General features: G+C 39.9%; 1 protein-coding gene across 1 annotated transcript in view; it reads right to left on the reverse strand.

Annotated features, from left to right (window-relative positions):
- The window catches only part of PIGK (phosphatidylinositol glycan anchor biosynthesis class K), a 114,567-nt gene that overhangs the window by 85,744 nt on the left and 11,893 nt on the right, over positions 1–16,930 (reverse strand). Inside the window, exons 4-8 of the mRNA XM_005302399.5 lie at positions 15,317–15,452; positions 13,758–13,869; positions 13,047–13,143; positions 12,476–12,593; positions 10,472–10,582 (exon numbers count right to left, since the gene is read on the reverse strand). Coding sequence (XP_005302456.2) covers positions 10,472–10,582; positions 12,476–12,593; positions 13,047–13,143; positions 13,758–13,869; positions 15,317–15,452 — 574 coding nt within the window. The remainder of the gene's footprint in view (positions 1–10,471; positions 10,583–12,475; positions 12,594–13,046; positions 13,144–13,757; positions 13,870–15,316; positions 15,453–16,930) is intronic.

A 16,930-nucleotide genomic window follows, 5' to 3' on the forward strand; every position in this document is an offset into this window, starting at 1 on the left:
CATTGCTCTATGCATCATTGCTGTCCATCCTCCTCTCCCCCCCAACCCTCCCATTTCTGTAATTCTGTAAACATGGCTTTTCAGATCTAGACATGTACCTTCTTTCCAAAACCATAACAAACCCTCCTAAACCCATGGTCTAACCAGGTCTGTATTCCCATTCAAAGTATTGCACTAGGGTATCTCCAAATCTCACTTAGGTATGTGGGAACACCCCATCTTTCTAACCTCTACTGGCAAGGGATGGTGGGTTACTGCCAGTCCATGAGAAGCCACTTGACCATAAATTAAACACACAACATTATTAAGGCTGGGGAGGACTCTGGCTATAATTCTTACTGCTAGGACCAGGTATCCAAAGTACAATCCTCCAAAACCCAACAAATGCAATCCAAGATCATTTCCCTGCCATCGCTTAGGGAAAGCGCACATCTACAATCTAAAATGAACACTAGTAGTCTTTACAGCAAGTTTACAACCACTGTGGACTCCAACCCCTGGATATAGCGTGGAGCAGTTTTGGAATAAGACTTTGATTTATATAGCACCTTCTATCCAAGGACCTCAAGGTTAAGTATCATTATTCTCCCAACTATAAAATGAAAACACTGAGAAAAGAGAAATTACTTGTTCATGACCACACAGCAAGTCAGAAGCAGATTTGTGAATATGAACCCAGTCTCCTGATTCTCAGTCTTCAGCTCCCCGGTAGATATTGCTGCCTCTGATAGGATATAGGAAATACAAAACCAAATGGAGGATTGGAATGTGGGAATAGTTCTTTAGTGACAGGAAGAGAAAAAGCAAAGATTCCTCCAACTACTGGCCTTCGTTTAAGGATGGTAAAAAACTACCAGGCAGCTAGACTAGTATTTTCTCTTCCCATTGGAACACATGATGTACTAGACTAGTAACTACACCTCTACCCCGATATAACACGACCCGATATAACACGAATTCTGATATAACACGGTAAAGCAGTGTTCCAGTGGGGCGGGGCTGCACACTCCAGATCAAAGCAACGTGGTTTCACCTATAACGCGGTAAGATTTTTTGGCTCCCAAGGACAGCGTTATATCAAGGTAAAGGTGTAGATGGTGCTGGCTATTATCAGGTGTTTTTATTACCATTGAAAAAAATTGAGTGTTTGAAGCAAAATGTGTTGCCAAATATCTGCTTTAAAAAAAAAATAAAAAAATAGGAGGAACATCTCAATAGTATTTCCTATGTACCTGGTAGAAAATATGCAAGAAGCCAGACAACTATGTCACCAGCCAGATCTCCTGGGGCTCACCGAAACACAGCTTATACAGCATGATGTAGTAGTATAAAAAATAGAAGAGTTAGTCTTAGGTAGCAATAAAATCAGAGTGGTCCATTTGATGAGACCTATTCATGAAAGATATCAGAGAAAACAGAACCTTCACTTCCACATAGCTGCCCATACCCATGTTTGTTCCATCCCATTTACACTTGGGGTGCACACTCGTTGCACAACTAGTGTCATCTTGGAGGATTACATCTGTGTTTTTAGTCATGGCACTTACATTGAACTGTGCTATTCTCCAGCTCTTTGTTAGCCCTACCCATTCTTCAAAGCATTTTGCCTTCTTTTTCAGGCAACCCCTTAGTTTACTGTTCCAACTTCATTGTATACTGGCACAGGAAAGTGATCAGAAGCAAGAGAGAAGTCTAGTTTTCTATGGTTGTTCTTAACCAGCATTAGCAGCTCTGGAATTGGAGAGACACACACTGGCCCAAGAGCTGGGCATATGGATGAGTTTGGCTGTACGTCTTCAGATAAGTAAGTAGACAAGAGACTTCCTCTCTGGCCATCTTGCAAATCACAACTTCTTAAAGAGAAAGATCAGTCATTTCCCTTCGCTCTTAGCTCCTCAAAGAGCACAACCTTAAAAATCGAAATCTTTAAAGCCCATGAATATCCATAATATTTGTATTTTTAATTCACAAATTATTGAAGACATAAGTCTTCTACACTGCAGCTATGCCATCAAGCCACTGCACTGGCTAGGAATGTTATAAAACATTAAGTAACCGTAACAATTTTATATTTCTGTAATGTCAACACCACCACGAATGGAGGTGTATAAATGATTCAACAAACTATGAATGACTTTTCAAAGCACATCACCCATAACTTTTATCTATCAGTTCCCAACAGAATTTCAAACCTAGCACCAAAGGTTTTTGATTGAAGTTGACTCTGCTCTGAAGCAAATAGCTTCAAAGACCTCAGAGCAAAAGCTGCTTACTAATTCTTCTTTATGTTAACTAGTGAAGGCACACGACGACAACAGTTCTTTTATCTGAAAGCCCATTGATCTGCTCTCTTATTGGTGAAATAGTCGTGACAAATTCTTCCATTTTATTCCTATAAAACTGCCAATTTAAAAAATCCTCCCTCTCTTTCAACAGGTACATTCTAAGAGTGAATGAAATCTGTGATAAACTGTATATGAAAGGGATTTAAAAACACATCTTTAAAAACCCAAGACCATCCTCCTTTAGGGCCAATTGTGCTTTTATCACAAGCCTAGAAGAAAGGGAGTTGTGTTGGCTGCGCTGCCCCAGGAATTTCTCAGGAAGCACACTGCAACTCTGAGCGCACCCCTTCTCTGCCTAGCTCAGTGTACCTTCCTCCATCATGCTAAACTACCTGAGGCACCAATAAAAATAAAACCATGAGAACTATACATCATCTAACAGAAAATAACCAGTTTGCCCTGGAAAGTTAAGGTAACTGCAGAGGATAAGTAATTACTAATTCAATTATTTCATTGATCTGCTCACGTGAAGAGCATATTTTGCTTCCAAAAGTACAGATTTTATTTCAATCCATTGTATCAACATTCACCTCTATCTGCTACAATAAAGTTCAGTTTTGAATCCATGAGAAGAGTTTTGCTCTGCTAAGCATAGATAGCAAAACCACTCTGCCTTTTTAGGCTTGATATCAGTCGAATATCAAGTTGGAAGTGTCAGGAGTGCTAAAAGAAATAATCTGGTTGCAAAATACAAATAAATAATAATAATCATAAAGTGTTAGGTGTATGAATAGCTCACTTTGCCATACTCATTAGCTGCCAGGCAAAAGCTCATACATGTAAATAACTATTAAAAATGAATGTTGGGAGTATTCAGAAAGTAAGAACTCTGAAGTATTTCACTTCAGCCTAATCCTGTTATACTTCATCATGCTAAAAATCATGCCATCAACTTTAAATTACGTTTCAAAGTGATCTTATTAATTAGTTCAGCTAACCAGGGGTGGGGGTGGCAAAAGGGACTTATGTGATCTTTGGATGTACAAAGAAGGAGTGGTAAGTAGAAGTAAGGAGGTTATTTTACCACTGTACACAGTATTGGTGAGACCAATACTGTATCAAGCTCCGGAGTCCACATTTTAAATAGGATGTTGAAAAACTGGACATGTCGCAAAGAAGAGGCACAAAAAAAGATTAGAGGGCTAGAAAAAAAAATGTGTTACAGTGAGAGACTTCAGGAGCTCAATCTGTTTTGTTTATCAAAAATTAGATTGAGAAATGAAATGGTTGCAACATATAATTACATTCCTGTGAAGAAACTATCAGGCACTACAGAGCTCTTTAATCTGGAGAAGAAAGGCAAAACACAAGCCAGAGGCCAAAAAAATTCAAGTGCTCCCAATTCCGCCCTCTGTCTTTTGCAGCAACCCTTAATGGAGGCAGCTAGATTGACTCTTGCTCAGCTTCAGCCCCAGGTTCTTCCTTTCCAATGGTACAGCTCACCCTGCAGCACTCCCTGATGTAACAACGTGGCATTGCGGAAGGTCTTCATCTCTAGCATCCTCTGTTGACCTCTTTTTTGGCTATGTGATGGCTTGTTTCTGTCTATACCTTCCATGACCTAGCCCTCCGGCCAGGTCACCTTTCAGTTCGGTCGGGATAACAAAAGTCCAACTGAAACATCCACACAAATGAGTCTTCCATCGCTTTCAGACTTTTCTCTTCATCCCTACTCTCGACCCTTGAGGAGTTCTATGCTCCTTAAACTGAGCAGTGCCTTCCCAGGGCTTTCCCCTGGACGCACTTCTACCCAGCAGATTTTCTTTTGGATGACAAGGTACAGAAATAGATGCAGATTTTTCCTCTAACCTAGAGATGAGTTTAGTTTATAAAATTTACTCAACTAGGTCAGAGATTAAAACCAGAAAAATGGCCCACTCCCTTTTGCGGGTTAGCAATGGGCTTAATCTTTACCCACAATAAATGCTGTCTATTGCAGCTCTAGGCTGTATGGATTGAACACTACCTGGGGAGATGCTCCTCAGTCATTTGGCACCTTGTGGTATGTCAGTCATTCCATAAAGTGCTCCTGCTGTAGGCACTTAAGAGGCAACACAGCCAAATGCAGTCCAGAATTAGTTTATATTCATAAGTCTTTACATTCTCCAAGACTGCAAACAGCCACTTTTGCACAAAATAAAGTCACGCTATAAGCAAATACGTGCTTCTTGGCTAAGAATAATAATTAAGACTAGATACTAAGTATTTAAGAATTTAAAACATCAGAGTATGCCAATAACAGTTACTTAGTTAAAAAAAATCTCTCTCAAGAGTACAATTGTTTTTACAGTATCTATTAATACATGAACTTTACTAAACACTAAAAAAAGGGGGTCAGGGAGAATAAATTATTTACAGTTTAATACAGAGTATGGATGGCAGTAGGGGCAAACTTTTCCTAATCAAAAAATTATTTGAAATTGACAGGGGATAGCACTAGGGAGATAAATAAGCAAAGTAATAGAAGATAAAATTACTTTTAAAGATTTGCAAGAGAAAAATGTGGTAACATTTGATAGACATGTGTAGCCTGAGATTTCACTCAATTTAATAAAAATCACCAGAAGCAGCATATCATGGACAGAGTAAAGATGCTTCACTCTGTAATATGGTAACATCCTGTTAAGTAGAGAGAGATATAATGACTATATGTTTCTCTAAACAAAAGCTCACTGCTATAATGATTATTGTTTTGTCTCTGATATTTACATGGTAAGGATTTGTAATCCTGTTAAAACTTCCTAAATAAACAAATAGTTAAGAAAGAAAAAAGAAAAGGAAGAATAAGCATAACTATACCATAAATAGTGTAAACTGAAATACCCCCAAGAGTAGATTACGGACCGAACTGTTGCCTGGGCTACAGAGAGGCACTGGGACATAAAAGGCCACAAGGTTCCCTTTTCTCCTCCAGTAACATGCAGCATGGGTAGCAGTGTCAGAGGACAGAATCTGCAGAGCCACTACATCCCCAAGCCACTCAGGTGGGCAGGAGGGTTGGGAAATGGGTGGAGTAGAGCACAACAAGCAGGAAGACCTTATTCTCTGCAACATTATGGTGCCAAGGGCTCAGTGTTTTGAGAAAAATGGTTGCTCTGAATATCATAGGGTATAGGAATACGTTGAAGTTGCTATGCTGCTTCCTAAAAGATTACACATTAGGAATAACAGGATACAATTCCTTTGAAAAACAGCACATGGAAGTCAGAGCCACCAACAGTCTACCAGCTCAGATCAGATAGGCCAACACAACAGCAATTAATCTGACAATCAAAACTGGAGTCTTCCCAAGACAAGAATATCTCCATCCAAATACCCGTACTCATACCCAAAACCAGGAGACTGTTTGTTTAGTCACTATTTTGAAATGATCCTGCCTAATAAATTTTAGATTTTCCATAAACACACAGAACTATGCTATAAACAAAGTACTTGTAACCTGAAGTTCTTCTGGTACAAGCAGAAAGCTTTTCCAACAGATTGCTGCCACTGTGTTTTCCTCCTGAGTTCAAACTGATAGAGTCACATATTCCTTAAAAATTGTAACCAACATAAATGCTCTTGAATAAATGCCATTTAATTTGGATTTTTTTCTTCTAAATAAGAAGTGCTCCTGCTGTAGGCACTTAAGAGACTAAGAATGAAATTAAATACAGACATATGACCTAGTTTTTCCTCTTTCCCATTTTATATTCAGCCTTTGTAGAGAAAGATGTTATCATCAGTTAAAGGTTTTAAAAAGACCTTTACTATCACAACAGCAACATTTATTACTACAAGGAAAATGATTAAGGAGCAACTATCTGCAGATGCTGTAGAAGTGAGTTACTACTTATGATGGATTGTACGTATATCAGATTCCTTGGATTTGTTAATAGAAGCCAAGTACCTGTTTGACAGTTCAGATCCATTATGTATAGTATATGGCTTTCAGCAAGCAATTTTGGCCTTTTTCAGAACAAAAACTAATAGGATTTAATCCTTCTCAGAGGAAGCATGATAAAAATCCTTTAAAACCTAGAATATTCAATTTCAGAAAGAAAACAATTACACTATTAAGCAATGATACACACCAGAATATCCGATACTTTAAAATGGAGAGCTTTTAGCTTTCTCTTCTATGTAGATTGTTTGTATAGCTAATTTAAAAAAAATCTTATTAGAGGAGACAGGAACCTCTATTTGACAAACTACTAATATGCTCACCTATGGTATGTAAGTAACACATATTTGTCCTATCATAAAATTAAGTACTATATACACCTCTCCAATGATTATCTTTATAAAGGTAATAGAAACTAAAAGGAAAACTTGGATACACTTGATCCCATTTAAACTACTTGCTACATACAGCATAAAATGACGACCATTGCCTTTTGCACTTTGAGATTGGAGCCATCCATCCTGTCAAGGCAAGGGGTTCATTTTGATGGTCTGCCTAGGAGGTTACTGAAACCAGAGGACTTGAAGGGAGGGGGGGGAAGGATTAATTACTTGTAGAATAAACATTGTTCTCTGAGATGTGCTGTCCACATATACATTCTGCTGCAGGTACCAGTGCACACAATGTACTCGAGTCAGAGACTTTTGTCACCAGTACCACTAGGCAGCACATGCGCCTCACTCGCCTTGTGCCACCATCTTCCCCTCTGTTCCTTAACACTGCTGTATGTAATTTCTAAAGTAGCAGGGAAGTTGGGAGAGTTGTGGAATGTGTATGTCCACAACACATCTCAAAGAACAATAGATATTCTACAGGTAAGTAACCGTTTTTTCTCCTTCGAGTGACTGTGCATGTATATATTCCACTCCAAGTAACTCATCAGCAGTTCCCTTACAAGCAGAGGGGCTTCAGATAAACTGAATAGAGGCTATAACTCCAGCTTGCAAAAGTCGGCATCATTACAAGAGACTTCAGTAATGGCATAATAAGAGGACAGAGTATATGCAGATGACCATGTTGCTGCCTTACAGACACCAGCTACTGGAACATTGCTCAGAAAGACTGATGAAGTGCTTGTTCAGATATAACATGGCAGTGGCTTTGTCTGTAAGAATTGCTATCACTTGATTCTTGATGGTGGACAAATATCTCACAGGCTCAAAGAATAGTCTGGAGCACAAACACATTTATGTGGAATGAAATTTCCTGAGATGACTAAAGAGCTTGCCTCTGGAGTTGACCAAACTTTAATAGATGCATCTGTTACCAGAGTCAATCAGTTCTGGGGATAAAAACAGAACTCCTTTGCACACGTTGTGGCGATCCAACTGCCAATCAAGAGACCAAAGCACTTATGCAGCTACACAAATCCGTATGTCTGTCCAGAAGATGCCTGGGAGGACAATATACCTATTGGAGCCAGACCTGCAGAGAGCAAAGGTGAAGTCTGGCATGCAGAGCTCCACATGTGCATTAGGCATATGGCCCAGAAGGTGAAGCAGGCCCACACTGATGATGTGGGGGTGGACTTGAGGCTTAAGAGTAAGGTTACAGACTGAAACCATCTCTGGGAGGCAAGCCTGGTTATATGCTGCCACAGTCTGCTCCTATATAGATTAAAGTCCTTTACCATCAGAAATCTTCTCATCACTTACTTATGGACTGTGATCAAGTCACCTCTGAACCTAATAAGATAAACAGATTGAGCCACTGCAAGCAAGTTTTCCAGACCTCACATTATCATCCTTGTAAAGCTCTTTTCTGACCCTTTTCAATTTTTCAGCATCCTTTCAGAAGTGAGAGACCAGACCTAGACACATTATTCTAGTAATTGTCTCACCTATGCTGCCTCACTATTTCTACTGGATAGTTTCTTGATTATATAGCCAAAAATCATATTAGCCCTCTTAATCACAGCATTGCATTGGGCGCTCACATTCAGTTGATTAACCATCATGACTCCAAGCCTTTTGCAGAGTCACCAACTTTCCAGGATACAGTCCCCCATCCTGTAAGTGACCTAAATGTCTTGTTTCTAGGTGTATGACCTTATATTTGGCTGTATTAAAAACACATATTTAAACACAAATCACTTAGATACATACTGATCTGGTAAAATGAACCTGTCGTCCTTTGGCACTCCAGCAATTTGATCATCATCTAAACTTTACTAGCAATGATTTTATGTTTTCTTCCAGATTAGACAAAAATACTGAATTACATTGAGCCAAGAATAGATTCCTTGGGACCTCACTAACACCACACCATTTGGCTGATGATTCCCCATCTACCATTACTTTTGACTTACAGAGATCTGTCTGTTAACTGGTTTTTAATCTATTTAATATGTGCTACACTGAATTTATATAGTGCCAATTCTTAAAATCAGGCCTGGACAAGGAATTTGTTCTTCTTTAAGCAGGTACCCAGCAGTGCAATTCAGTCACTGACCAAAGTATTCCCTTTAATTTCTCACAAGACATGAACCGATTATTTTATCAGGGTTTAGAGTTATGGCTCTTAGGGATCCCTCAGGATGAAGGCATGGTGGAATTTGACTTCTGCAACTGGAAGTTCATTCCCTGAAGTTCATTCACATTATGTCTCAAGATAATACAGTGTATTCTGATTGCAAATCATGACATACATTTGTGTTTTCCCAATTTTTATTTTTATTTTTTGACAGTGATGCAAGTCTCCTTATCCCTCAAATAGTATCTGGGTATAGTATGCTACTACAGGGTTTGCTGTACTACTTCAATGTATTGCTGAATACTTTGAATTTGGCCACTGAAAGACCAATACAATTATAATTAAAAATAAAGAATACACAGGACTTTTCTGTTATTTTGTGGTTGTCAACATTTTTACAAGTCATTAAAGCGATAAAGGATTTACAGATTTGCTATGTCATCAACAAGATCTGCATTAACATTTCTAACTAGCTGAACCAGTTCACACCATTTTCCAGATGGGTATTTATACACTTTAAACTGCTACTGAATTTCTGGCACTGTTTCTTTTTATAAGACAATTAATTCCCTTGATTACAGATTGAGTGTTTCAGCCAAATTCACTCAAATAATGCTTTTTTAAAATAAGTACCTAATCAATAGAAAAGCTACTTAATCCTTGTGACATAAGTTTTGTTCTAAAATTCTCCACATCCCATCATAAATTAGAATATGATGTAATGAAATGGATTTTCATACTCTTGGTAGTAAAATGTCGGCATATTAGTCACTGAATCAATTCTATGTCAACACAAAATCTGCCAGTGTGGGCTGCTTTGTGTGAAATCTACTACACCTCAGCTAGCAGCAAGGCTGACACCAGCCTCCACAGACATTGACATAAAATGTTTGAACAGCTGCTCCTTTTATTGAAATGGAGATTTAATGTGTGTGGTCAACGGTGGCTCTTAAGTCTCTGACAACAGCATGACAGAATTTACGGCAACAAGCCACAAAAGCATAATGCATTGCGGTGAAAAAAGGAACGTTTGACCTGTTCAAGGCCAATGGGCTAAGAATGCTACTGAAATGTAGTTGCTTTTTCAATTTATGGTATCCAAGATGGAACATATGTTCAAAAGCCATTGTCATTAAACTTCACCAAGACATTTTTTGTTGGATCATATGTGGCAATTATAATATTTGCCCGAGAACAAATAAAGCCCCAGACTTGTAACTGGATTTACATAGGCTGACCCCTGCACCTATGTGGCGAAGCACTGCAGTCAATGGGGCTCTGCTCATGTGTTTCTGAGTGCAGGATCAGGATTCCAACATACAAATTTCCTTTGCAAAGCAAATGCCGATGACTGCCTTTCCATATGTGCAAAGTGATTGCAGTACATGATTCTAGGTACCATGCAAGTGGATCAGTTTCACGGGATGCAGAGATAACACACATAAGTGGCATTTTTCAGTAAAACAACCAGGTTGTTTTAATTTAATTTTTTCCTAATCAAGCAAAGAAACAATTTTAAACTGTGGACTCAAGTCTCCAAAATATCAATATATAATGATTTTACTAAATAAGAACAACAAAAACATTTTTAAAAATACCCTCTTGATATGCAGGAGAACAAAAAATGTTGTGAAGTTCCCACTGCCAAAATGGACCAGTTGTGAGAATACAGGAGTAGTTAGCAAACTAATGAATACAGTATACTACTTACTAGGTCATTCATATTGGTCTGGCTGGCTGGGTGAATTTCTTCCAAGAACTCCAAGACATAAAATGTGTATCTATCCATAAGGTGAACTCCAATCCCAAGATCAGGCTGATGCTTAAAAACAAAATATACATATTTAGAGTGTTCCATAGCAAAAACCTGATGGAAACAGAGCAAAACAGGACCATCCAAGTGTCAAACCTATGAATTATTTTTACTATTAGTCAAATTATCAGAAGTATGCAAAAAAAGATTACTAACCATCAAAAACACCAATAGACTGTGTAAATGAATCTGTATATTGCATGTTATCATCGTCATCTTTTTAGACTAATTTCTGACTAGCCCTGTCTTTGCCTGGTTGCAGGGAGCCTCTTTTCTCCATTATGCACCTGTGCAGAACTCCGGTAGGATCCTCCCACTATGGCCTCTTGAGCACGAGAAGAAGTGTGGGGGGAGATAGTCCTGTGTGGCTCCAGGAAGTCATGACCAGTTTCAGTAAGCACATGAGTAGAGCCTGATTTTCAGAGATGTTGAACACCTACTGGGGCTATGGTGCTCACTACCTTTAAAAATCAAACAACTACAGAATAGGATGGTTTCACAAACCATGGCTGTCATATGAGGCCAAAGCCTAAAGTCAGAAAGATGAAGCTTAAGCCACTTGCAGGCATAGGGAGAAGATGACTAATGTCCCTCTCTTCAAGTGTGCTACCCACTGTACTATAAATCACATTTTCTATTTCTATTGTTACATTGCAGAAAAAAGGTATTTATCATTACATTTTTTAATTCATTATTTTATGTTTGAATTGTAAGACTTACTGAAAATCAAATTAGGGGTGTACATTAGCCTAGTGGGCAATTGACATCCCCACACTTTCGGACAGCACGACAGAACAATGTGAAAAGTACATCAAACATTATACGAGTGATGCTTTAGAGCAGAGGTGGACAAACTACGGCTCACAGGCCACATCTGGTCCGCAGGACCCTCCTGCCCGGCCCCTGAGCTCCTGGCCTGGGGGGGGGCTAGCTCCCAAGCCCCTCCCCTGCAGTTCCCCCTCCCCCACAGCCTCAGCTCACTGCGCCGCCGGTGCAATGCTCTGGGCGGCGAGGCTGCAGAGCCGCAGCCTGACCCGGTGCTCTGCGCTGTGCGGTGGCATGACTGGCTCCAGCCGGGCGGCTGGGCTGCCTATCCTGGTGCTCTGAGCGGTGCGGCTGTAGCGCCGCCAGCCACCAGTGCTCCAGGCAGCATGGTAAGGGGGCAGGGAACAGGGGAGGTTTGCATAGAGGGCAGGGGAGTTGAGGATGGTGGTCAGGGGGTGGGGTTGTGGATAGGGGTCGGGGCAGTCAGAGGGCGGGAAAAGGGTGGTTGAATGGGAGCAGGGGTCCTGGAGGGGCAGTCAGGAATGAGAGGAGGGGTTGGATGGGGTGGTGGGGGGCAGTCAGGGGTGGGAGGTCTGGGGGCGGTCAGGAGACAGGGTGCGGGGGTGGTGGATGGGGCAGGAGTCTCAGGGGAGGGGCCGTCAGGGGGTGAGAAGTGGGGTGGTCGGATAGGAGGCGGGGGCCGAGCCACGCCTGGCTGCTTGGGGAGGTACAGCCTCCCCTAACCAGCCGTACATACAATTTCGGAAACCTGATGTGACCCTCAGGCCAAAAAGTTTGCCCGCCCTGCTTTATAGGCTAAACACTCTTTATGTTGTTAAGCAGTTAAGGGGGAGATTTTCAGAAGTACCAAAAAAATGTAGCAGCACAAGTGCCACTGAAAGTTAATGGGACTTGTGATCCAAATCCTTTGGGCACTTTTGAAAATACCCCCTTTGCCCTACCTCCAACTACCCTACCCATAGGAACCCTAAGCCTATGGTAGGGAGCTGTACCTATAGAAACCCTAACCCTTAGGGCAGGGAGCCCTATCCATAGGAATCCTAACCCTACCTCCAAATACCCTCCCCATAGGAACCCTAACCTGAACTCCAAGTACCCAACCAAACTCATACTTACTGAAAGTGAATCTTCTCCTACTTGGCTACTAGCCAAGGCCATTATATTTGGAGAATAAAATCGTTCATACATGGATGCTCCTTGACAGGTATCAATAATAAACAGCAATTCGTTGTATCTGAAAGAAATAAAACAGTAAAACAGCTTTCACATTCTGTAGACTATGTCTTCATTCATACATTCATTTCACTGCACAGTTACCAAGATATTTAATAGAGCTCCAACTGGCTGAATATTTCAGACACCTTGTAATTAATAAGAAGCACATACAGCTGTAGAGCCAAGGTAACTCATTTGAATGGCTGAAGGTTATAATAGATTTCCTTCTCCTCTGGAAAGGAGAGCTTCACGCAACCTCAAGGACAACAGCTATTTAATATCACTGCTGCGGTAACGGTAATTTTTTCCATTTTTAAACCACATTCAGAATAAAAATAATTAATTTTGCCACCCTTCACTAGAAGAGTGTGCTGTTTTGACAAGAATTAAATGGAAGAATGAAAGGCTACAATCCAAGTTTTACACCTGTGGGTGACATACTGTATTTAATAGCTAAGTAATAATTTTTTACCTTCTTTTCTGCCACATTTGTTCAAAGGCATCAGCAAGTTCTACATTAGTGATTTCTTCAGAATCCTGAAACTTCAAGAAACCATTTCCACCATGACCTTGTAGAAAAATTCACAAGATAAATAAGCATGTACGTTAAAGATAGAAGTACAATATATACAAAATATAGTTGCCAAAAAGCCAACAGAAACAGCTTAAATGCAATCTCTCCCCCTCTTTGGTGTGGGACGACAAGACACGATACCAGGCTAATGAGGACAGTACAGACGCTCCCCAACTTACGCAAGCGTTCCGGAATGCCTTGCGTAAGTGTATACGAGTATGGTTTAACCTGGAATACATCTATTCATTCATAAATTAATAGACACTGCTTTAAAGATGCTTCTTTGATTAATATTTATGCAAAACCCCTTCACATAATAATGATTTTTATAACTTCCAGAGTCATTACAAATTAGGCTCTCTAGACCATATGCCCAGGGTTGTGGAATACAAGTGTGAGGCCCAGATTTTTAAGTGGTGTAGCAATCTTAGTTATCAGAATTTTTTGCATGGATTGTTTTTAATGCTGATAATAATGGATGTTTTGCTCAAACTAAAGTGAATCCATGATTATTGTGTATTTGTTTTACTAATTTTTAGTGTTATTTGGCATCCTCATGAGATTTCACTCTGCTACTGTGCAACAAAACCAATAAATTCCTGTAATTACCTGTCATATATATTAGAATATTGCTTCTGTCGTCAGAAAGTAGGCGCTTGGATCGAGGTGTGCTTGGTGGGATTCTTCCTGTTAATACACGCAAGAAATTCTCCACAGTAACCTACAAACATGGAAATGAAGTAATTTCTAACTATCATAAGGGATATCTATTGACCACTACTAGACGGGGTTCCACAAAATAATGACACAAACTATGCACTATATATAAATAGGTCCACCAATAGATGGTATAAATTGCATTACCAGATTTCTTCCATTCAAGGTTTTACTGTGCTACTGCTCACCAATCATAGTTTTTTATCGCCCCATTAAAATCAACCTGTTGCTTTACTATATTTGAAAACTATTTCATCAAACACACGTCTATGACCATTATAGTCTTTTAATACGTCTTCATTGATTTGAACACCTGTCACACTGTAGTGTATATCTTTACTCCGTTAATGCTACTTATGCATTCACAAAACGCTGCAACATTAGTATGTGTTACCATGGAAAAATGTTAATAAATACTCTAAGGCTTAAATTCTCTGTGCAACTCAGGCAAGGAAAAGATTCCTGTGGCACAAACATCTAAAAGATCAGATGTAGTCCATCTGGACAGCAACCATAAATGATTTGATTAAACATTAGAACTACTTGTTCTGAATGCAGATTTACAACACTCAAAACTGTTACCAACAAAATTCAGACTCATGACAGCTAGGGTTTTTTTTGTTACTATAATCTTTCAACATGTACTTTATGTCCTCAGGACATTAAAAATCACAGAGCATGACATTTTCTGTATGCTCTAATACAGTACAGGGTTTAAATTTGTTCCTGTAAAATATATGTATTTGCTTTATAAATCATTTTACTATGTGGTACTAATTAAAATTCTGTAACTGAAGTCTAATTAAAGTCAGTCCAGTAAAGACTTAGAAAAAGAATTTGCAGCAAGAAGTGTTTTCTGAAAACAAGAACGTGGTAAAGTGCTGCCGATATTTCCTTTTACTAGCTGTTATAAAGTGGTTAGAAATGGGTTACTTACAGAAAAGACATGTTTTATTTGGAAAAAATAAAAACAAATATTTAAGAAAAGATGTTGAACCTGCAATGTGCAAACACACACCTGCTTAACATCAAAGCTTATGAAAGTGTTAGGAGTTTAACCAATCATACAATCTATACTACTTCAACAAAATGGAAAACCCAGTAACATTTTTATATTGTTAATATAGTCGGAGATCCTCACAATCTCCTAACCACAACTCATAATAACAACAGCAGCAACAACAGTCATGGGAATGAATGTTTTCTTTACAATAGCCAATAACAATGTATAATAATAAATTCGAATTAGTTAGAAAGACATATAAAGTTGTAACAAGATCTGAAATTCAGTAAGAATGTTCTTTTTATTATATATATCAATTGAGAATAAGGGCCTGATCCATAATCCAGTGAAGAGTACGGAAAGGCTACCACTGACTTCAATGGACTTTGGATCAGGCTTTAAAATGACACTACAGAAAAATCTGGTTAGATAAACAAAGCATTGTTACCTCATAGCTTCTATAGTCCACTTCCACATCATCTCCGTAAACATTTAACTCCATGTTTTTGTGACTAAACACAGTTGCTGGCTTGGGATTCCTGGGATTACATGCCATATCATCTGCCAGCATCAGAACAATGTGACTGGGAAAAACAAAACAACACAATTTCATATATTCTATTTTAATACAATAAACAAAATGAAAGTTGCAAATAATGGAGCCAACAAACATGACCCATTATGAGAGCCATGCAAATCTGCAGATATCCGCTTTATATCCGCGGACTATGCTTGCTGATCGCAGATCGGCTGAAGATACAAATTTTGTATCCACACAGGGCTCTACTCATTATTAAAACAAGAGTCTGTAGCATTTAGAAAATTTCCTGGAGTATAAATAAGAGTTACTTTAGTAATACCTTATTTCCCCAGGGAACTGTCACCATCACAACACTACCACATAAAGCTTTTTGTTTGTTACAGTAACGGTATTATTTGTTTAGCACTAACAACATGCTCAACGTTATACAGTACTTCACAAAAATGGATGGCTGCTGCCTCAAAGAGCTTAAAAACTCAAAGTCAAACAGAAGGTGGGTCACACTGGAAAAAAGATGAAGATGGCTCACTGGGGTTTTTTCCATCCCCCATTATAAAGTCTTCGCGCAGGCCTTGAAGAAGTGGGTTTTAAACAGCACTGGTATAAAGAGAGTGTGGGCCTTGCACATGACAGATTTAGTTAAAAATCAGTGCACAAAACAGCAAGTACACAAGGCCTCAGCCTCAAGAGCAAGGGAATTCTGAGTTGAGGCTGTTATGAACCCATTAGCTCCACCACCTTGTGCAATGTTCTTGAAGACAGCATGATGCTCCATCAGAAAGACAGACAAAAATGAATAATTACATACTGTAGCAGGGTGGACACCCGCTCCTGCCCTGAGGGGTTTAAAACAGCCCTGGAGGAGAGCTATGGGAGGAGAAAAGCTGGGCTGATTGGGGAAACAGCCTCAGCCTCAGCTGGGAAACGCCCCAAACAGACCCAGCTGGCCCTATAAAGGTCAGGGCAGCCAGGAATTCAGAGGCTCTCTCTGGTCTGAGAGGGAGCAGGGCCTGGCTGCTTAGCAGAAAGGGTACTAGGAGTGAAGCAGGGCTGGGGAAAGCCAGGGGAGCTCCTGGCTGGCAACTCCCCAGGCTGCAAGCCCTGGTTTAAGGCCTAAAAAGGTACTGGATGGTAGAGGAAGGCAGCAGGTCCAAACCCCCCTTGCCAGTGATGAGTGGCATACACTGCAGTCTGCCCCAGGGAACAGAGGCTAGTTGGTGACTGGCAGTAGCCTTACACTGAGGCAAGGTGGGTATAGGGGGTGGGGGATCCCCTGGGCGGGGAGACCCCAAGACTGGGAGGTGTACTGCCAGGGGGCAGCACCCCAGAAAAATTAAACCAATTTCAAATATACAAGCACATCAAGTTACCATGCACATTTAATGCACTGCGCGTGATTTTAAAATACATGTGAAACACGTACACACACAAAAACAATGTGCCACTACATATTAATGTTAGTGGAATTGCTACCACTGTCATCCATTAGTATCCATGTTGGCATCTGTGCATTCACTGTGG

The sequence above is a fragment of the Chrysemys picta genome, chromosome 8 (genome assembly GCF_011386835.1).
Source record: "Chrysemys picta bellii isolate R12L10 chromosome 8, ASM1138683v2, whole genome shotgun sequence".
Taxonomy (NCBI): Eukaryota; Metazoa; Chordata; order Testudines; family Emydidae; genus Chrysemys; species Chrysemys picta.